The sequence below is a fragment of the Periplaneta americana genome, chromosome 16 (genome assembly GCF_040183065.1).
Source record: "Periplaneta americana isolate PAMFEO1 chromosome 16, P.americana_PAMFEO1_priV1, whole genome shotgun sequence".
Lineage (NCBI taxonomy): Eukaryota > Metazoa > Arthropoda > Insecta > Blattodea > Blattidae > Periplaneta > Periplaneta americana.
In genome coordinates, this window is record NC_091132.1 from 176,860,760 (window position 1) to 176,884,302 (window position 23,543).

A 23,543-nucleotide genomic window follows, 5' to 3' on the forward strand; every position below is an offset into this window, starting at 1 on the left:
TCCTGTAATGAACATGCTTTGGGGACGTACAGTAATTGGCACAAGTTTTCTGTCTGTCTCTGTCTATCGCCCTGTAATTCTGTCTGAAAATCTGCTTGTGTGTCTTTCTTTATGCCTCTTTGCCCATTTTCTTTGCATTTATAATAGTAATATTACTATTAATAATAATAATAATAATAATAATAATAATAATATTAATAATTGCATCTTGATTGACATCAAAGTTATGTACAAATTGAATATAATTCGTTATAATAATAATAATAATAATAATAATAATAATAATAATAATAATAATAATATTTGCATGTTGACATCAAAGTTATGTACAAATTGTATATAATTCGTTATAATAATAATAGTAATAATAATAATAATAATAATAATAATAATAATAATAATAATACCACCTACAAAAGAATAACATTCATAATGAATGGAAATGGCCATGGTACGTAATGTTAAACCTTTTGATACATATGTCATAAACCAGGGAGATTCAGATATTAACACTTTTTTTCTGGATAATAATGTTTTGTGACAGTCTCTTGTTTTCTCCCAACATTCTTGCTATACGGCATGTATTTCTATAATGATTTCTCATTTCATATATCTGTAATCTGTTGATTTAACCGAAACAATGTAAAACATTCAGGCCAAGACAACTGTAGTTTCAATTCCTCAGATCTTAATCTAATTAGAAAGAGACAACCATTATGCTATCGAATTATAATTTACGTAATTTTTTAAAGAAATTAAGAGTGTAATTATACAACAATTATACAGTGAAATTTCTTTTACCCTTACTAACGAGTAGAACTTAAATTTGTATGTGTTTCAATGTAATGTGTAGTGGTGATGTGTTTTATTCTTTATTGGTCGTACTGAAATATAATTTTCTTCATAGCATTCCAGTTACCCATAAAAATGGAGTACAAACTTGCTTCGAGAATATTGTACAAAACGAGGATCATCATGCTGGCAAGAAGATCCACAAATGTGATGTTTGTGGAAAATGCTTTTCGCATTTGTCAAACCTGAAAATCCACGAACGCATACACACGGGCGAAAAACCATTCAGTTGTGACGTGTGTGGAAAAAAATTTAGCAGGTCCTATTATGTGAAAAATCACGCACGAATACACACCGGTGAGAAGCCGTTGTCTTGCGATATATGTGGGCAGCGTTTTTCTTTTTATGCAAATCTGAAAATGCACGAACGCAGACATACGGATGACAAGCCGTACAGTTGTGATGTGTGTGGGGAGTATTTCTCACATTCTAAAAGTCATCTCAGAAGGCATGCACTCGTACACAAACGCGGGAAGCCTTTTACTTGTGATCTGTGTGGGAAGAATTTTTCACAGTTGATATATCTGAATAAACATGCAATCAGACACAAACGTGAAAAACCATTCAGTTGTGATTTGTGTGGAAAAAAATTTTCTAGGTCTGGTTATCTGAAAGTACATGCACGCCTTCACACTGACGAGAAAGAATTCAATTGCGATGTTTGTGGCAAACGTTACTTTCTATTGGAAAGCCTGAAGAGCCATATAATACACTCGCACATGTGAGAACTGATATGTGTGCGACATCTGTGGTCCCGTCGAATAATCACGAAATGCAAGCCCCATGCCCGGAGTGACGCATCGAATTGCTGTGTCTAGGAGAAAGACTGTGTTCGCTCGTGTGAAATCAAAATACATACACGTGTAACACAAAAGCGTGAAGCCACTTTGTCGTAATGTGTAATCTTATTTTCAACTTCTATTTGTCACTGCAGTTTTACGTGACATAGAAATTCCGAAGTTAATACTTAGGCAGGTTTACAGTAATCGAAATCGACAACAATTTTTTTTAAATCAATTTAAATGTGAGCATTCACAGTAACGAGAAGTTTTCCTGAGGGTGGGAACGTGAACGTGAAACTACCAATTTTCATTTACTGTCATTCTCGTTTCGTATCACAGCCTACTAGATACATTCTGTTATCGAAATGTTATTTGGCCATCGTATATTATCTAGGACGGAGGCTGTAACATAATTTCTTGTCTATTAGACTAGACGGCAGTTCGGAAGGCGGTCGGCTGCTATATACGCCGTAGCATTTCTAGTATGTGACGTCACAAGGTTGTACAGTAGAACCAATCGGAATCAGTCTGTAACAAGTACTTCCCGAGTTCGTTTGTTTACGTGAAACTAAAATTTACTAGTCGCCCTCGGTATCGCAGTTGGTATAGCGCTGGCTTTCTATGCTCGAGGCTGCGGGTTCGATCCCGGCCGATGTCGATGGCATTTAAGTGTGCTACAGGCTCATGTCAGTAGATTTACTGGCATGTAAAAGAACTCCTGCGCGAAAAAAATTCCGGCACATCCGGCGACGCTGATATAACCTTTGCAGTTGCGAGCGTCGTTAAAAATCCATAATTTAGCAATAATAATATTTAATGTGTGCGTGTAAGGTAAATAAATGGAAGAAGAGATTGTAAAACGACAAGTATTTCACAAATATTGTTCTAGGTGTATAATTATTTTAAAAACGTTGACGAGCAGAACGGTGCTGGCCAACGACTGCAGAAGCATGTGGTGTGGGATTGAGAACCGTGCAAAGAATATTGTTAGTGAAGGAAAGAGTTTATATTTGGTGTCATGCTTACAGTAATCAACGGCTAAGGTTATTATTCCTTTGATAATTTAAATTCTCTCCTGCGCTATTTGTATTACACGTGAAGTACGATGTGGCAATGTTGTACGCTGCCTTGCTCTCTCTATCTATAACTCTCGACGCAAACGCTAGCAGACTACCGCCTTCCGAATTGCCGTCGACTCTAATTTCTTGTAACAAATGCAGAAATTCAGTGAATCAAATCCCATATATGCTACGTGTATATGTGATCATACTACCACGTGAATTGAATTCTTAAATATTCCGCATCTTAAATTTTAATAATGGGGAAAATCGCACAATGTTGAAGACTGCGTTCATAACTCTGTGCTCAGCGTGGTCAACGATATGTTTCAATTACTACACTGTAAAACATGTACACACAGTTTTCGCATACCAGAGCCTTGTTCAGTTACAAGCCGGAGCATGGGTAGGTTCGGCAACTTTGAGTGGAGATGGAAGGTTCTAAAGTGACATTGATGTAATTGTGCTTACTTTCGTTGTATGTAACGTGTGTTTTTTCAATATTCCTTCATGCACAAAGGTAAGATCAAGATTCAGAGTAGTGATGTAAATTATTACGGGTTCGAAAATAGTGTTTTATTGCAATCAGTTAGCTATACTTTAGAATACGGCGTAAGTAGGCTACTTACATACAAAGGCTGCCACTTAAAATAATTACAAGAAAACATGTTTTTTATTCATAGTACAAAGGTAAATAAATAAATAAGTTATTCCTTGCACCGAAAATAATAACATCAATAATGCAATAAAGATGTAAGTTCGTACGCAGTATTCATAAGTTCCATTCAGTTACCAAGTTTGTGGCTAGCAAAGTGACAATGTTTTGCGACTTTATGGCGTTTCGCCTGTAACTTCAAAGGTGTAGGATACATTTTAATATTATCTCATGCGATTATCTATCGTGCTTTTCTATAAATACCGTATTTCAGATGCCCAGGAACGCAGTTTTAGTTTGAAGCTGGCCAGTCACTATAACAATACTGTTATCCTAAATTATTTGTTATAAACTTTTTAAGATATAATTTTAAATAAATATAACTACAGAAAACAAGCTAAGAATGTAAATTATGCAAATAAAATAAAAATGTAAATAGAAGAAGCTTTTGACGTATTATAATAAAATATGAGGATGTAAATACAGTTAGGCCAAATATAAAGATCTATGAAAAAATGAAGAAACATACCTTCAACACAATGCGTAACAAAACACATCGTTATCTATTAAGTATGTGCCAATTAGCGTAAACTCAGTGAACTTTAAATCCTGAAAATACGAAATTAAAAGGAACATGTTTATAACTAATTTATTAGAAAAGAAATAATATGAACCAACAAACCTCGAAAACCAAGGAATTGAGTGTATGCATCTACAAATGATAGGTAGTTCTGACGTATAGCAGGCATTCCGAATCTTCAACAAAATTGCAACATTTATGGGATCACAAAACAGCTGTTTACAATGAACTTGAAAACCAACGGCGTAACTTTGATATAGCAGGCGAGACCCAACAATTTGGCTAGAATTCTGATTTACCACAAACCACAAATAAAACTATAAAAATGTAGTTTATACAATATTTAATATTTAGAAGAATTGTCGATCATTTTGTCATTAATAATAACCGTAAAAATTGCCAAAGACTGCAGCCATATTTTCATTTGCTGTCTTGTTTTTATCGCCAACACGCACTTAGTTTATAATACATCAACAATTAACGTTTGGTACGACCGCGAACATAATTCCATCGACACACACTTATATTGTAACATTAATTTACATTGAAAATCGGCATTAGCACAAACACGTGTCCTGTATGGTCGGCCTCCAGTTGACAGTTACAGTGTTGCTGAGATATGGCTCCGGCTTGTAACTGAAGATGGCTCTGTCATATACACATTCTGAGTTCTGTTCGTCATATCTCTGAACTGAGCATACTTTATAGTGGAGTCCATGCACTGCGATACGAGTCACCGAGTGTCTTAGTTCATATCCACTTTTTGTCCAGTCTATATAAGTCATAGCGTCCATGGTGTAGAAGTCACTCCAAATTTCTTGCGTCTTCTCCTTCACCTCGTGCAGTAGTTCGTCGTAACCTGCAGTAGATGGCAGCATCTTCTTGGCTCTCTTGCCAATTCATATCCCAAGCGTGATAGTGTATACTTGGATATACTCATAACTCTTTTCAGAAACACTTCTTTTACTCTGTCTAGTTCCCTCAGGTGATCCCAGATGAGTTCCAGTCTATATGTTGCTACGGGAGATATTTTTAGCTTGAACACTGTAATTGCTGCTGTGAGTGAGAGTTGATCTATGTTTCTAATATCGTTAATTGGTGTTATTGCCGCAGAAGCTCTCTCTCTGATGTGTGCTCCGAACTCCATTCCACGAGTTTGCAAGGTCACTCCCAGATATTTGAACTTGTTGACAGTATCTAATTTTGAATCGTCGCATATAATGTCTTCGTGGGTTGACAGTCTACCTCCTCTTCGGAATACCATCGCAACAGTCTTATTCTTGTTTATAGTCAGGTTGTTCTTGGACCATTCTGTTAGTCGATTGAAGGCTTCCTGTAGTTTGTCTCGGTGTTGTGATACTATTGGCATGTCATCTGCATATACTCATATATAGTCCTGGTCAACTTACTTCATACCCTAAGGGTGAAACCTAACCATTTTCCCCCCCTTACTACATGTGCTAGTGCATTATAGTGATTTTCTTGTTTGCAGGTTTAATTTTCTTTTGCCAACTTCGTTTAGAATTTCGGCACTGACAAATCTTACAAAATGGTAGTGATTTTGTAACTGGTATGTTGGTAGCTGGGACAAACATCGATAATATTTGTTGGTACTGGAGTTCCATGAAATTAAAATTGTACTAGATATCTGACCTGGTTACTGGAAGCTAGAGAAATTTGAACATACTAATAACTAATATCAGTATTAATATTAATACATAATAGTTATTTTATGTATTGCGTTGTGGTTATAATTCAAGACTATAGTCATATGTTTTCGGAGTTAGTACTAATAATTTCATGTGGTCAAACAAAACATATTTTTAAGTTAGGTCTCGTGAGTCATTTGTTTAGCCAAACCAATGAATTTCGTATTGCTAGATAAAATACTTGACATGTTGGTCCCTTTCTCGCATAATTTACCTGCGAAAATATGTCACAAATTATTGAATTATTTAGAATAACCTTCCAACTTAGAGTGCGGTAAGTAAATAAGTCATTTAGTATTTAGGGTTTGTGATATCTGGTAACAGTTGGCAACACTGACAACACGGAAATATTTGCTGTTTAGGAACTGTTCTTATGTGACCCTGACTATAAATATCTCCGCACTTGGTCAGTAGCGATGGCCTGGATAATGTCGTGTGTTGCTACGTTAGATAATAGTGGGCTGATGGAATCTCCTTGCAGGACTCCTACAGTTTGTAATATGGGTCTTGATGTGGTGATGTTGTCTTACATAGTTTTTTGCTAGTATGTCCCTTATTATATTCACTACGTGGTCATTCCCGGTAGTGTTCTCTAGCTTGGCCAGAAGTATGCTGTTTACCGAATCAAATGCTGTTGTGAAATCTATGAATACTGCATAGAGTTTCCCTCTTTTTCATTCGAGGGCTTCTTCAGTGTCCTCCATGAGGCATTTGACAGCTTCAATAGTAGACCTTCCAGCTCTAAATCCAAACTGCTCTTCTGGGATGCTATGTTCCACTACTTCTTGAAGGCGGTTTGATAAAAGTTTTGTTAGAGTCTTTAACGATATGCTTCCTAGTGAGACGCCTCGGTAAGAGTTGGGATTGTTTGCGTCTCCTTTCCCTTTATAGAGCACTTTCAGAGTAGATTCTCTCCACTTACCTGGTATGCGCTCTTCTATTAAGCATCTGTTGAAAAATTCTGTTAATGGATATTTTAGTACCTTCGAGCTGTCATTTATATGTTTATAATTAAGCTGCGGATTTATAGCTATATGCCTGTTTTAATCTTTAACCTGAAGGCGGAAGATTTTAGGTAACATATCCATTTTAAGACATTGTGAGTATTATATGCTAATTCTATAGTGCCTATAATTGCCTATTTCACTAGTAAATGCCTATTTGCTTATCAATGCCTAAAAGTTGCCTAAATATCCTTATTATATATTATACTTGAATTTACTGACCATTCTATCGATATTTATTGAATCTGTAATTTGTTTCTTTTTTATCTAGCAGAGGGACGTGATTAAGAACTATCGATAATTCTGTGTGTTCAATTCAATTCAGTTTATTTGGCCATTAGACATATAGTTTTAGGCTTCGTCAGAATACATTGAAAAAACATATAAATACATTTTAAAAAACACTAATAATAGAAATAGTAAAATTTAAGTAATACAATGAAAACATGAAATAATTTGGAACTTTTAAATTATAGAAAACTAACTAAATTGCAATTAAACTTACTTATTAAAATACAATTTCATACAAATTTGTGTTGAAAAACTCAGCAACAGAATAATAATTGTAACTAATCTAAATAACTTTATTTATTCAAAAACAATTTCGTGTGAATTTATGTGAAGAAACTCATCTATAGAGTAGAAAAGATTAATTAAAAGCCAATTATAAAATCTGACTTTGAAACTATTGGTTGGTAACTTATAATACTGACTGAGAAGCTTGTACTGTTACGTTTTACTGTCATCAGAGCGCGGAGAAGTCGAATAATTTAAAATCAACCAGTAAGAAAAAATGTATTTCGAAAGCCGCATGAATCATTGTGGTAGTTGACTAGGGTAGTTATTTTAAACTGTATCCATTTTGTCAGTTTGTGTGTTGAGTATGGAGGTGAGTTTTCTGCTGTAATACGTGAAGTATACCATGGAGATATGTCAAAGCAAAAGTCATCAGAAGCACTGATTGGAAAATACATTGACATTACTGCATTCCCACTGGTTTGGTCCCGAGCTGAGATTGGATCCCTGAAGTATTGCCCCATCACTTCATGTGATGTGGAAGGGAGTTTCTCCCAATTTAAGAACATTCTTACAGACAATAGACATGAGTTCTCATTACAACATTTGAACGAATATTTAATTATTCACTGCCATAACGACATTACTATAGAAAGTAGTGTATAATGCTACGCTATGGTCGTGTTAGGCGTTGAGAATTAGAAATTTGTTAATGCCTTTTTTAAATGCCTTCCGGTATTTTAGAATTTTGAATGCCTATTTTGCTTGCCTATTTCAACTGTTTTTAGTGCCTAAAAATCCGCAGCTTGTTCGTAATATATTTGGTCCGGTCCTTTCTTTTCCTTCCTGCACTACTGCCTGTACTTCCTCTGTAATGAAGAGTTCTATGTCTCTTGGGGCATCGTCAATGTTATATGCCTGTTGTCTATTCTCTGCAGATTGCAAAATCTCTGTAAAATGTGACTCCCAGATCACTATTGGCAGATGTTGTGGGAACGTCGGCTTTTATGTTTGAGAATGCTGAAGGGCTCTTTTTCTGCCTGTTCTATCAGATTTTCTTCTGTTCGTTGATTATAGCGATCTTTGGCTCCCTTGACTGCTGTCTTGTCTTTCCTCTTTGGTCAGCTTATCTTTCGTTGGGGCTTTCTTGGTTTTGTGCATGGCTTCGAGGGCATCCCTTCTCTTTGCATGGCAAACGTTGTCAAACCAAGGCTTTGGCCTTTTCTGAAGAGGGGCTTGGATTACTGTGGCGCTCCGAATTGTGTCTTATATTATTCGCAGTGCTGCATTAGTGTTGTCCTGCTTGATCATCTGTGATATCGTTGGTACCATTGGGATGTTGTCCTCCAACTTTTGTGAGTCTTAACTTTCTGGAGACCCTTGGTTGTCGAAGCGTCTTCTTTTGAAATATGAAATGCGCACAAACTGTGCAAAAGTGTGTTAGTGGAGTCCACTTTACTTCTTGCTGTATTCGATTATTGGCTTGTCTCGCTTCTTGCACAGGGTAATGTGATATCGATCGCAGGTTAGGTCGCACAGTTTATGTATTTATACTGTAAATTTTTTTACTGAACAACAATGTAACTTTATTATCTCAACAATAGGATTTGCTCTCCACTCAGTAACAGTATTTTCGTTAGTGCACTCCACAGACGACAATGACAATTTACTTGGACTATTACGAACAACAATGAACTGTTAATCTTAACTAATATTCACAAAGCGCTATTTACAATACAGAACTGTGAGTTCTCTGTTCACAGCTCGTTTGCCTTGGCTAGTTCTTCTAGCTCAGTCACTCGCGTTCACAGAATCTCGAAACACAGACCGTCAGAGACGATCCGCTGCACTCGAACTCAGGTCCCTCCAACTGCGGTCCACTGCACTCGAACTCATGCCTTCGGATGCTCACACAGTTGCGGACGCACACTCAAGTCGAACTCCGGTACACAAGACTGGCTGGCTTCCTCTGTTCACTGACTGTAACAACGTTGGCTTACTGACTGGCTGAATAAACTGCTCAAGTTCACTCGCGTTTCTTCTTTTATAACTAAACCATAGTTACGAGAAATTTCGACGGGTGTCCAGAGATAGCTCTCTCGAATTCTCTGGTTATCTCCACTTTGACGGACTCCTGGACGATTCGGGAGGGTCCGTCCCCCCTTCACTCCGCACGTAGCAGTTGCGCGCACAACCTCCCCTCTCCTCTCCAAGCCGCGCGCCGTCCCCCAGTGCTCCGTGGAGCCCGTGTCGACTCACGCGCGACCTGCTCTCTTGCGGGAAGCGTGTTCGAGTCTCGAGGTGGCTGTCACAATATTTATACACTCTGGATTGGGGTCGTGGTAAATGTTTGATTTGCAGAGCTTGTGGTGGTTGCCATGTACTACCATGGAGGTTACTAAGTGGCGAAGTTCTTGATCCGTGTCCGTCCATGATCGGTTTACTGTTGCTTCCGTTGAGTAAAACTCCAGCCATATCTCATTTCGTTTCTCTTCCCTTTCTTCCAATAGTTTCGTCCAACAGTTTGTGGCAGGCAGGGGGAACTTTAGACACAGGTCTTCTATCAGAAACGTCTCTTTTGCAGCTCGTAGACTAGTCTGCAGCGTGTGTATTTAGACACGCTCCGGCTTTCAAGAATCGTGCTTTCACTGCTTCTAAGGTACGAAGGTCGGTCTTATTCAGTTTTTCCCATATTATCTCGATCCCGTAGGTGAGGATGGGGACTATTTTCGTTCTGAAGAGCGCCATAGCTGAACTTAGGGAGAGTCTACTCAGTGATCTGATATCGTATATAGCCTTTGTAGCTGCTGCTGCTCTGGATTTGACGTGGATTCTTAAACACGTCATTGTTGTCTGTAGGGTCATGCCGAGGTTTTTAAATGAATTTGCCATGTGTATTGGTTCGTTCTTCAGCAGTATTCTGTCATTAGTTGACATTCGTCCGCCTTTTCGTCTGCACGGTTTTCTCTAGATTGATCTGTAGTTCGTTTTCCTCAGCCCATTTCTCCAGTGCCTTAGATGCTTTTGCAGCTCGTTAGCGTCACGTGATCCGATGACCATGTCGTCGGCATAGATGTATATTTTCACTTCCTCCGCTTCCTGTCATATTCTGCTGACTGAATCATAAAGAGCTAAGAGATATGAGTCCAGTAACTCCACTGTTCAGAGACTTCTGGGAAAGGCCAGAGGATGCTGTATAGACTCACATTAGTTAAAGCTTGGAATGTGGAAGAAATGGCCGATTACGCAAAATTAGTTGATATCAGCAACCCAGATTTTATTGAAGTGAAAGGTGTGACATACTGTGGAGCATCAAAAGCTAGTACTTTATCAACAGTAATCTCATTAGACGTTTTGATTTATCTAGAGAAAATGAAAACTCGAGTGGGATTTAATTGACTATTACACGATTAGAAGAAAGTATATAAAGATTAGAAGTAACGAAGTACTCCAATACAATAAAATATTAATTGACTTACGAAAATACAACTGTCTTCAAATGTATTATTGTACCATCTCAACATTACAAATATTACGCTAGATACATGCTAGATGGCAGTAATGAGCAATGCCTTCTCGTCGATGGCAATGTTACTAGTCAAGAAGGCTTTGTTGATTCAGTTTCATTTTTATTATTAAAACGGTTGCATTCCACTTCAATTATCCGAATCCCAGTAATCAACGTCACTTGACAGATGATTTTCAATAAATCTTAATATTAAACAATATCTGATACGTGACTATCCATAATATCATATAGCAGAAGCTATAATTTAACCTAACTAATATACTGTACACAAGAGTTAGAACAGTTTTAATTAACGAGGATGACATAAAAATAAGCATGAATAATTTTAAAAGGAATAATTATTGAATGTACAATTTTCAAATTTGAATGTGGTTGGTGGTTCAATTGATGTTAATTGAATTAAATAAATTGACGTGTGTGTAATAGAAGTGGAACTCGTTGATTTAGGCCTACATGGTGTATTCAACTTATTCAGGATTTCCGAATGAATAATTTTAAAAGGAATAATTATTGAATGTACAATTTTCAAATTTGAATGTGGTTGGTGGTTCAATTGATGTTATATTGGACGTGTGCGTAATAGAAGTGGAACTCGTTGATTTAGGCCTGCATGGTGTATTCAACTTATTCAGGATTTCCGAATGGTGCTCTTCATTTATTTGTAAATCGGATTTCAGAAGATGCATAGGTATGATCAGTGATTTTTATTAATTCTTGTTCTTGAATGCCAATGCGAGTCATATTTGTAACTGCTATGCATCGACTGGAGTGGTTTGTAATTTTATATATATTTTTGACGTCCAGACCAGCGCAGTTTCAAATGTTGGCAAACAAAGAAACAAATGCTAGGGACGCGATAAAATTAAACAAATGCTAGGGACGCGATAAAATTGTGCGATAAGCAGCCATGATTGGTTGAAATACGTCCTTTCGTACCGTTTTATTGGTCAAAAGTAGTATGACGTAGTAAGAGTGTAATAGTCAATGGAAAACGTTCCATGGCATGAAGAAGTGATGTCTTTTGAGATCTGGTTTCCATCGTGAGAGTCGATTCTACTGGCATGTGTTTTCGAATGACTACGTTGCTAAGTACTTCCGTGGACGTTCTTTCTATTCTTTTCGTGTTTCTGAAGTAAAGGTCAATGGTTCTGCATTCATTTGGTCCAATGTATGTTTTCTCGCTTCCTTTACTTAGAAGGGAAGGGTTTCAGCTCGAACAGGAATTTCGTATCCAAAATTTGTTTACAGGCCCATCTTTACATCTCTGTAAAGCTTCGTTTGTGTAATGTCTGTTAGAGCACTGAGAGGTGGGAAGAGCACTGCACAAGTTAAGGGGAAGGGACACCTTACCCGTAAGCCTAGCCTAGCCAAGAAGCTAGTGCGAGTGGTTAAATATCTAAAGCCCTTTTAAGAACATTTTTCTCCAACGTTCTGTCTGAAAATATTGCAGCTAATCAAAAGTGTACACTGTTGTGTCACTCATTGAATGTGCACAAGGACACAATCTTAATAAATGAATCATTCCAAGGCTAGGACATGGAATGTATGAGCATTCCACCTAAAAAAACTAAATATATCCAGCCTTTGAATATCTATTTCCTTAGACAATACAAAATATATGCTCGGAGGATAACAGATTACATAAGGACTCTTGCTGAGAATCCAGAACTTAACTTGGAAAATCGAGTGTTTATAATGAAAATGCACTCTGTTATTCATAACCAGTTGTCTTCTCCAGTATACCACCCTATGCTTCAGTATTCCTGACAGTCAGCTGGTTACATGAATCCTGAACAAGTCTCGGACTTCAAAAATGTAATTGATTTGATTTTTCAGAAATGGAGTGTAGTTTAGAAGGTTTTCAAGTGTTGTTTTTGCGTGTTCTGCTTATTTCTCTGCTCCATGCTGTTTCATGCATTTTATAGAGAATCCTCACGTACATTTTCAAAGAAGTGTATTGACCAATACCAACCAAACGGAGCGTTACACAATTGAATGCTTTTACGGTCTTCATCACCATTGTGAGGTAAGCTTCTGTACGAATTTTTAACCAAAAATTCCTGTTCGAGCCGAAACCCTTCCCTTGTTAGTAAGGAGGTCCCTTCCACTTCTGTGTGATTAATTATTATGGACGTCTTGTCACTGATAATGCTTATTCTGCTGTCAAAGTCTCCTGCTAGAATTAGTGGCTTGTTCTTGTCTATTTGTGTAAGTGCTAAGTTGATTTCTTCTATGATGTCATATAGTTTTCACTCTGGTTGAAAATATGCACAAACTATCGAGCATAGGGAAGTCTGGATTGCTAGGATACTCTCTCTTTTATGTATGACTTGAAATGGTGACAGCCTGGGTTTCAAGAGGCAAGTGCTGCCGCCTTTCGGCCTTCCAGCGTGTCCTTGTGTTTGTCTCATGGCTTAATAAATTTAATTCAATTCAATCACCATCACCACCACAATTTTCAGTTAATGAAGCGCTTGTAAGCCATAAGCCAAACTAAATCTAAATACAGCAATAGCCACGTTTTGTGTCTCTAAGACGTTGCAGCCTTTATAATATCTGTTTCGTTTCATTTTCGACATTGGCCCGCAGATTACATTGATCCGAAATCAGAGGCAAGAATCTGCTGGGCAATGATTTTTCCTGGTTCGGGCTTCGTTTGTGCCATAAGTCTAAACAAGTAATGCCTATATGAATTTTTAGACTTTGACGATGATTGTGATCAAAATTAGACTCTAGGGTATTCCACCCCGTCCTGAAACTTGGCGTTTCCAACTTGTTGGAACTAAATACCTACAGATTCCATTATCAGATCATTTGTAGTCCAGTCCTTTGTCAGCATGGTTTCTGTGAGGCATAGCCTACGATGTCGTACATCTGGAAGAAGTTGTCTGGTAATATATTTGTTGCGTTTCTTAGTCCTTCTATATTCCATAGTAGAGTCTTGATCTAGATCCGGTGAGTGCAAGTTGTATTGTCTATGCTGTGTTTCTTGTTATTCACACATCGCTCCTTTTGTCCTCCCGTTCCGAAATCGGTATTGTCTGACCAAGACTCCTTGTGACCAAAATTCTGGAGTGGTTTCTTGAGATCTTCTCTCGAAAGGAACGGTTATTCTAAGAGCTTTCAGGGTACCCTGTGTAGTTAGTTCGTCACATTCTGTTTCTGTTTCAATTCCTTCTTTCTACACGTGATTTTTGATCTTAAATTTTGAAGTTGGTCAACCTGTGTTTATCTTGGTTGGTTTGTACTCATGGGAAAATGTCTTTGGTCAAATAGGCACAAATACCGGAATGCTAATATCGACTTTACATGTATGTATGTGTTTATTGACACTGCAAGTGGGCAAGCACTCGGTGGCAGTGGTATACACAATATAAACAATACACAATACTATTTAACACAATAATTACAATTAATAATAATACATACAGTAACCTAATTAATAAGTGAACCTGATTTTACAATACAACCTACATATGTATAGGCCCTACATAAGTTTCACATTGGTACTGATAATAATCTTTCACTTTACTCTCATCTCACTCGCTGTAGTGACACTATGACGCATTTCACTGACACTTTAGGACACATTACACTGACAATCTGTAACATATTTCAAGGACTCTATAGTACACATTTCATTGGCTCTGTAAATTATCACTGATCGGGACTATTCACTGCACTGTAAAACCATAACTTCACTGATGCAGCAGTTCAAATAAGACACATAATTACACCCTTATGCATACTTATAAACAGAACTACATTTAAACTAAACATTTCTAGTCTAAAACCCTCTTACACGCTCTTTTTAAATGCCAGTAATTTACAATTCAAACTCAAGGGAGTAACTCGGCAGGTCTAATAAATACATCGACCCTCACAAGCACTAACATTGTAACTCACTTTCTTACATTTTTCAGGAGATGAAAATGAAGTTTTAAAATGATCGTGTAAATTAGTGTATACAGATATGTAGAGTAGCAATAAGATTTTACATACAATTGGGGAGGTTTAGAGTTACAATGATAGTACTGGGAGAAAAAGAACCAATTTAAGACCATATTAACTAGGACAACTCAAAACCATAAAAAATTGAGTTACAATGTTAGTATTTGGGAGGGTCGACATGTCACCTTAAAAAATTAAATGTTAAATGTAACCTTAATTTTCATTTATGCTTTATACACAACTTTTAAAGTTATTCTTGAATCTCCTTAAGAAAGGACAGCCCTCAAAGACTGCTGCACGTAGGTAATCCCAATCATTTATAGTTCTATTTAAAAATGAGAATTTACCTACATCCGTTTTCTGTTTCCTACATTTGATTTTAAAATCATGATCGTTCCTACCATAGTACGTTGGCTTCTCTAAGCGAACCGTTATGTCTGCCCATGCTTTCTGACCTAGATGTGCTCTATACAATGATGTTATTCTAGTTTTCCTACATCTTTTTTCCAAACTTTCCCATTTAAGTTCTTTTATCGTATCGTTTCCATCCTCTCTTTTATCTTTAACAAATTTAAAACATATTGATATGCTTACCCGTTTCCGTTCTCAGTTTATTGTGAATTTAAAATCTTCACGTTCACGTTCTTCGCTTCCCGTTCTCGTTCTCGATTTATTGTGGGCCAGCCTTATATTTTAGAAGTCCGTGTGCACAAGATTTGTTACGATTGCAAGAATAGACATAAACAATGGCGGAAACAGTCGATTTTTTTAGTATAAGATATGCGGTATTCCTTACACGTTAATTATGTGTGGATATATCTTTGTATGTGCGATTTTTGTATGTAATTTATATTACCTGACTACATTCGACAGCAGCTGGGAAGGCAGCCTCAGTTATGTGTGCCATAGCATTTCTGCCATGTTACGTCACAAACTTGTACTGTACAACAAATTGAATCAGTCGGAGCTAAAAGGAACTAGGTCAAGATATGCAGTTTTCGGTTTGCAACAATTTGAACAACGGATGTCATGCTCGTCGAACAGTCGAAGAAGGAACTAAGACTTCTAAATATTATTTTGTCTCCTATAGCATAAAAATATAATATTTGTGTTATTAGTGGAATGTTTTTTGCTTCTCCTGAAAAGTTGTGAAAAGTGACTTAGTTCCTTTTAGCTCCGACTGATTCAATTGTAATCAGCCAATAACAAGTGCTTCCCGAGTTCGTTTGTTCACGAGTCGGTGTTTCAATGCATTGAATAAGTAAACCTAAGACATACTGGTAAACGGGAGGAGAAACTAAAAAGACAAGTACTGCACAAAGTGGATGCTGGAAATAGTGTTTAAAGTGTATAATTATTTTAAAATCGTTGACCAACAGAAAGCTGCTGGCCATCATGATGCTCGCTACAACGTTGCCAACGCGAAAGAAACGACTCCTTTAACTATCTTGAGAAGAGAATTTTGTCGTATGTCTGAAGATAAATCCTAGCGGTCTTACTAATAAAAACTCTATATACAGACGTTTAACTGTCTTATACTTATACAATGAGTAGCTCGTTTATAAGTCGTGTGTAAATTCCTTACTAATAATCACTACATACGTCGTGTATAACAGTATAACTGTTGCACAGCTACGTCATAGTTTCGTCATTACTTCGTTATGGAAGGTAATAGAATATCTGAGGTTCTCAATTGCATCCAGCTGAGCGCGCTAGTGTGGCGCGTTAAATATCGATAGTACAACTGGCTCTAATCGATTACCACACTACATTTTGGTCAAAGAGTACAGGCTACAGCATTATTATTCTAATAATTCTATGATCTTTGGTTTGTTCTTCTGTGGTTACAAGGTAACCATCATCATAAAATGACAGTCGATACGAACAGCTGTTAGAGGGACGGCCATTTTTTCGCTATATACAACGCTTAAACAAGGGGTTTCGTGTATATAACTACTGCAAAGCAATTCCCATTCTATATAGTTACAGCCTGTTTATACATCCATCGCTTATTCACGGTTTATTAGTAACGTTTTCTGTCTCAATTCTGCATAAGCCTCGTATAAAAACTATACACTGTTTATTAGTAAGACTGTAGTAGTTTAAGAGAATTGAGACACAATTTCAAGTATATGTCTGGAGAAATCCATATTATAAGTGAATCATATACATAGGTTGGATAAAAAGTTATGGCAACACTGCTGTCACGTGACGATTGTGCGTTCGAGAGCTGCCAGCTCTGTGGACATGAACAAGGACTGTTAGATGAGTTAGTGCAGCCAGCAGCGACAGTACTCTGTCAATCTACTGCAGTATGTAGAACGTTGACTTTCATAGGGATAGTGCGAGCGCCCTAAGACCACGTTTACAAAACTAGAGCAACGTTCTTGGATCCAAATTGAAATGACACGAGGTCGTAGTGCACAGAATGTTTTCAGGGACTGTGTGAAGCATGTGCCGATGCAGCGTCCAGCATGCAGGAGAAAATGACACTTGGGGGGTACAGAACCCCATCATTCTTCATGACAATGCAAGGAGTCACACCGCTGCTGCTGTCAAGGACCTCTTGCGCCGCAGGCAATGGGAGATTCTGGAACATCTACCGTACTCACCTGATATGAGTCCATGCGATTACGATCTTTTTACCAAATTGAAAGAACCACTGCAAGGGACCCGGTACAGAGACCAGAAATGAACTTATCCGTGCTATAGGGTGGTCAATACGGAACATCAACAAAGATGGACGCGCTGATGGTGTACGACGCCTTCCAAACATTTGGCAAAAGGTGATAAATAAGGAGGGCGACTATATAGAAGGCACGTAAATGTTGTAGCCCTGTGAATAAAGCCATGTCAGAAATATCGAACTGTTGCCATTACTTTTTATCCAGGCGTAGTCTCAGTCCTTACCAGTAATTCCCCATCCATTGAGTATCTATAAATTAAATAAGTTTCTTTTTTGTGTATATCATATAATGACATTTATTTATGTAGAAATACAGTTTGTTCTCCAGTGACCGCTTGTATAACTCGTTTAGATCTCTCTGAAACAAGTGACAGTCATTAGGCATAGCACAAAATTTAATAATTTTTACATCATCGGCATACATTAAACATAGTCAGTTTGATACTGAGTTTGGTAGGTTATTTATAAATAATATAAATAAAAGTGGACCCAAATTTGGTCCTTGGGGGACCCTCATTGTTACTGTAAATTCTTCAGATCCCCATTAGTTGAAGATATCAAACTGTTTGCGGTTCTAAATAGATTTATAAGAGAACAACAAATCCCATATTTGGCATGCTTCTTTAACAATACACATTGATCAACAATATCAAATTTTTTTTTTAAAGAATGTCCATGTTTTCATTGACATAATCACACAAGCACACTAAATTGAATAAAGTTAATCTACCTGTAACGAAACCATGTTCTTTGTCATCAATAATATTTTTAACCGTGAAATAGTAAATGTATTTACTGTGTATAACAGGTTGAAAAGTTTTGAGAAGATGGACAGTACCGATATAGGCCTATAATAATTATCAACCTATTGTTTTATCTCCACTCTTGTGAATTGTACAAACTTTGGCTATTTTCCATCTATCAGGAAAAATCCCGATCTTGAGACATAAGTTGTAGATATGCATTAAGAGTTTTGTGAAACTTTCTTCACATCCCTTTACAACATACAGTAAGGTAGGATTTCGTTTGACCTCACTGATTTCTTAGAAATTAGTATTTTAATTGAACCAATAATACCATTATCAGTGGCGCCAACTTTTGGATAACATTTGGTGGGCTCAAACACGAGTTATATGTTGAAATACGAGTAAATAAATCTCAATAATAATAATAATAATAATAATAATAATAATAATAATAATAATAGTAATAATAATAATAATACAAATTATTGGGTGGGCTTGGACCCTACAGGCCTATATAAGTTGGCGCCACTGATCATCATGTCGTTCACGAATTAGACCCTAGTGCACCCGTTACGGTCTCATGCCAGTGTTTTCGTGGTGTTCCCAAATTTCTTCTTCGTCCTGGTACATAGGCAAGAATTTGTCTATGGCATCTAGTGCGATCCATCCTTTCGACATGATTCTTCCAGTGAAATCTAGACTGTTCAACAAAACAAACTGTAGGATCTTTTTTTACTTCTTTGTGTATGCCTTCATTTTTACCGTGTTCGAGCAATGACCATCCACTGTCCGTCTCATAAATATCATTTACGCTCGACCATGCCGAAATGTAGTAGTTATACACCTCGTAGTATCCCTTTAATGCACCTCATTAAAGTACACCTATTCATTACAGTTCAGTTGTTCAGCCAATGAGAAATCACCATTGTACCATTATAAAACCGCAAGTATCAATTATTCTCGGATATGCAATCGAAAGACAATTAGCGAAAAGTCACGGAGGCTGGAAATCCAATACTGTCGCAGAAGGTTATGCTCTGTTACTATAATAATTAGCGTTAATTGTAAATAATATTAAAATAAATTCAATTTCTCATTTCGTTTTTCAATTCTAAATCAATTTCCAGGTTATATCAATATTAATGTTCATGTTATTCTCTAGATTATATCAAGGTCAATGACATTCGTGTTTCGGAAAAAAATCAATACTTTCGCGTCTGCGCACATCTCACAATTTAGAAGGTCAGCTCCGCTCTTCACTTACTTAACCATAACATCAATACTTATGAGTAATTTCAAGTTAGAAATATGGTCGAGCATAAAAAGTCGTATGAAACTTGACTATAATGGTAATTAAGACGCTCGTATGAAAATTATGAAACTCACTTGCGCACGTTTCATAAACAAGGATACTCGCGTCTTAATTACTACCATTATAGGCTCGTTGCGTAATGTACTATTCAGTTACTGTTAGCTTTTCCTCATCAGCTTTTCTGATTGTCCATATCTCACTGCTGTAAGTCGGAACTGGTCGAGCTAGTGTTTTATAGACTATTGGCCTCGTATGTTTTTGAACTTGGAAGGGTTTGAAGACTGTATTACTCCAGTAATTCTTATAAATTTAGATATTTTGATTGCCATATCTTCATCAGTAATTTAAGATAAATTATAGCCTAAATAGTTACATGAATTGTTATGTTCAATTAGTTTATTAATTGTCATGAATTTACTTGGAATTGGATCTAGTCCTAAAAATGCCATGATTTTTGTTTTCTCTGTTGAAATTTCCTTATTGAAATCAAAAGCGATTATTTGTAGATTATAAACACCATTTTGTAGATCATCATCTGTTTTAGCGATGAGAACCTGATCGTAGCAAACAGTAATGTATCGAGACGTGTGTTTCAGTTAATTTCAATTCTGGCATGATGATTTTGCCTCCAAATGTACACACTATGGTTCATATTATATGATAAATAAATAGAAGAGGGGAAAGACAGCAACCTCGTCTAACACCATAGTTTATTCAAATCCAGTTTGTAGATCCCGTTCTGTTCTTATGGCAATTTAATTTTGTTGATATAGCTTAAATTATAAATGGCAAAAATGATTTGATTTTGTACGTTATCATGGCCTAAAATCTCCAAAAGTTTATTTCTGTTAATTTTATCGAATGTTTTTACGAAATCGCTAATAATATATGGCCTTAATGTTAATACTATCAAATTGTTCACTTTACTCATGTTCAATGGTAAATTCAGAAGTGATACTACAAGGCATACACGCACTTTGAAAGTAGTCCTTAAAAATATTTACAGTTTTTTCGGAAATTTCAAAATTGCAATCTCAGTCATTGTCTGATATTACAAGGAAAGCTACTCTTAGATTTACGTATCTGTTATATCTGTTTCCAAAAGGTCTCGTAGTTTCCATCAAGCATAGAATGTTTAGTATGTAAAGTATATTCCTCAAATTCATTACGTATATAATTTATTTACCTCAGCTCTCAGCGTATCAAACTTGTATAAATAAATAATTTCGACGGATAAATTGTTCCGGGGCCGGTTACCGATCCCTGGACCATTCATTTAGCACACGAATGCGCTACCGACTGAGCTACCCACGAACTACAACCGAGGTCGTGCCAATTTTTCCCTTTATATATGTACACAACTCAAGTGGGCTGACAAGGCGCCAGAAGCCCAACTTTGAGTGGACACAAATTCTGTGTGACTTGAATTGTGGTTCCCTGTTATCTTACCTAAAGTGACGTATATATTAGGCAAATCTGGCTTTGGGCAAAGTTCCCTGTGAAGCCGACTTGAATAATTTCAAGGGAAAAATTGTTCCGGGACCGGGTATCGATCCCGGAACTCTTCGTTTAGCACACGAATGCTCTATCAATTGAGCTACCCTGCAACAATAATTCTATGACTTATTGTAGTTTTGTTTCTTATTGTTCTGTATTTTACGCTACCTAATAATTTATTACCGCTACACGATTATGAGCAGTACCCAATTACTGGCCGTGAATCACGGCTCTCTTGATGACACCCAAGCTTATTAATGCAGTTACATAAAATTCAACTTGTAAGTCTGTGTCGTCGTCTGTTGTTACTCCGTGGAAAGTTTAAAAGTTACATCTGGTAATAGGTACGCAATTACATTTTATTTTATTCACAAATATTAGCATATCGATACATTTTATTCCTTGTAATCATAAGTTACATAATCCCTTCTTTGCAAAGGGAATTTGGCTAAGTTTACCAGGTGTTCTTTGCAGACAGAATGTCCCAAAATGTAGGACATTTTAGAAAACAGTAGGACATCTAAAAAAGTATATCGAGATCCAAATAAAAGCCAAGATATTGTATTTAAAATGCTTAGTTTTTCTTTTCGCTTAAATAAGATATATATTATACAGACGTTTTTCGTTCAGTAAATTGAGATCAATCATATTTTTGTGAGGAACTGATTTTCTGCATAACATCTGGCGTAAGATGTAATCATAGAATTCAGAGCAACTCAAATTCTTGAAATTAAAGTTCACAATAGTTACACAACTTATACCTTTCACAACAACCGGTTCCTTTCATTTGTCTATTGAGCTGAAATAACTGATAACAGAAACCCTTTCGATATTTGCATTATGTGTGGAGGAACAGTAAGAAAATATTCTGTGAAGGTTACATATGTACTTGACATTATAGAAAATTGTTAAAATACCTTGAAAATACCTTGGATTTATAATATGGAGTACTGAAAATTGGATGTAATTGCTGGGGAACTGTAGGAAATTAATATCTTATTTATATATAAAAATAGTCGTGCGTGAATAAACAACAGGACCATATTTCGTGATTGTGACGTAATTTGAAGGAGAGAATGGAGTGGGTTTCAGTTTCGCGAACATAGTAATAATATTACACGCCTAATCTAATCTTCTCTCATATAATACTATACAGCTAACCTATCCTAAGCTGTTACATAATTGTATCTGAAGAATTAATTAAAAATATTTCATTAATTTGTAAATTACCTACCTTTAAGGTTCAAAATCACGTTTTTAGATAAAATCTCTCCATATTGCTTCAGCAAAAAGGAAATCATTCAAAGATCAGCTTAATGATGAAATTAGAGTGGGCAATTGCGAAAATAAAAATTCAACCACATAACCTTGAAAATAAACTAAGTGTCCCCAGGTGCAACTTGTCCCTAGGTAGAATGTCTTTCCTTCGTTTGTCTTTCATATATGTAGTCGTCCTACACAAGAATACACACATACTGATATGAAATTATTATTTAGCAAGCATGTAAAATTTAATTTCTACATTCCATTTTCAGTTGTGATGGACGTGATCAAGATGGAACCTGACATCGATCCACTGGCTACAGAAAAAAGCGATGACACAGATATAGAATCGGAGAAGCCTTTATCTGAGGTACATTGGGAGTAATATCTATTTATTTTCTGCAATATGATAGAATAAATCTACCCTGCATGCTTCGCTATGGGGCTGTTTACACATATCAGCCTATTTCACTATTAATTTTAGAATTGATATACGTACATTCTTTGACGTCAAGATTAATAAGAGAGGGGACAGATAGACATTGATTTTTCGCGAAGAACTTTATATGTTGCATTACATATAATAATTATGTTCTTTGCTTCCAGGAAGTAAATTTATTACACCCGAAATTGATCAGAATAAAGACAGAATTTAAGGACAACAGCTACGACACCAAATCAGAGATGACATTTGACGAAACTCCTGTGCGTGCTGACTTTTCCATCGTGAAAACTGAAGCTGATGTGAGTAGATTGTATGAATTGAATTGATATTTAGTGCTCCCTCTGTTATTTTTCTGGTTGATGTGGCTGCTATAGGCACGGAATAACATTGTTGACTCCCATGCTCTCCATTTCTTCGTGTTATCTTTCGTGAATATTTCCACCCAGTTTTTGTCGTTAAGACTGCGATGCTGAACGTTTTGTAAATCTTATATACATTTTGACGATTTCATCTCCAGTGATTTTCCAATGTCCATTTTTAATTTAATTTACTATCCATTATTGAGACGGGTTCTGCCTCAGTAAATCCCTTAGTAACTCAGTAAAGTTGTGGGAGTCTTAGCCCGTCTCGTACCAGAATCGACCGACTCGTTCTGACGTAATTTTCGATGCGTTAATTCAACAGTCGATCTTGCCGCCACCTAATTCTCGGCGCGTTAATCCTATAACCCAACTCGTCTCGGGTGTGTAAGAAGAGATGAAACCAGGTGAACACAAAATATTCCCTCCCACTTTGTGCATATTTGGAACTGGGCAACCATTTTGCAGTATGGTGTGGTTAAAAATTCTGTCTTTTGTGAGTAAAATAGGTCCATTTTATAAAGAATGCCATGAAATAGCAAAATTACTTAAAAATAAATCAAAATGACATGCTTCAAATTAAAGAAGGTCTCATTTTG

The 23,543-nt window shown here is 36.6% G+C and overlaps 1 protein-coding gene across 5 annotated transcripts in view; it reads left to right on the forward strand.

The window, feature by feature from the left end:
- Positions 1-23,543, forward strand: part of LOC138692059 (zinc finger protein 664-like) — an 81,925-nt gene that overhangs the window by 22,127 nt on the left and 36,255 nt on the right. For 2 of the 5 annotated variants that reach the window (XM_069814926.1, XM_069814927.1), the window contains exon 1: positions 22,747-22,884. Coding sequence is in view for 3 of the 5 variants with exons in the window: in XM_069814925.1 (XP_069671026.1) it covers positions 908-1,577 (670 nt within the window). In the remaining 2 variants the exon portion in view is untranslated. Of the gene's footprint in view, positions 1-907; positions 11,040-22,412; positions 22,511-22,746; positions 22,885-23,543 lie in introns of those variants that run through there. The other 3 variants (XM_069814931.1, XM_069814925.1, XM_069814930.1) reach the window with 3 other exon arrangements.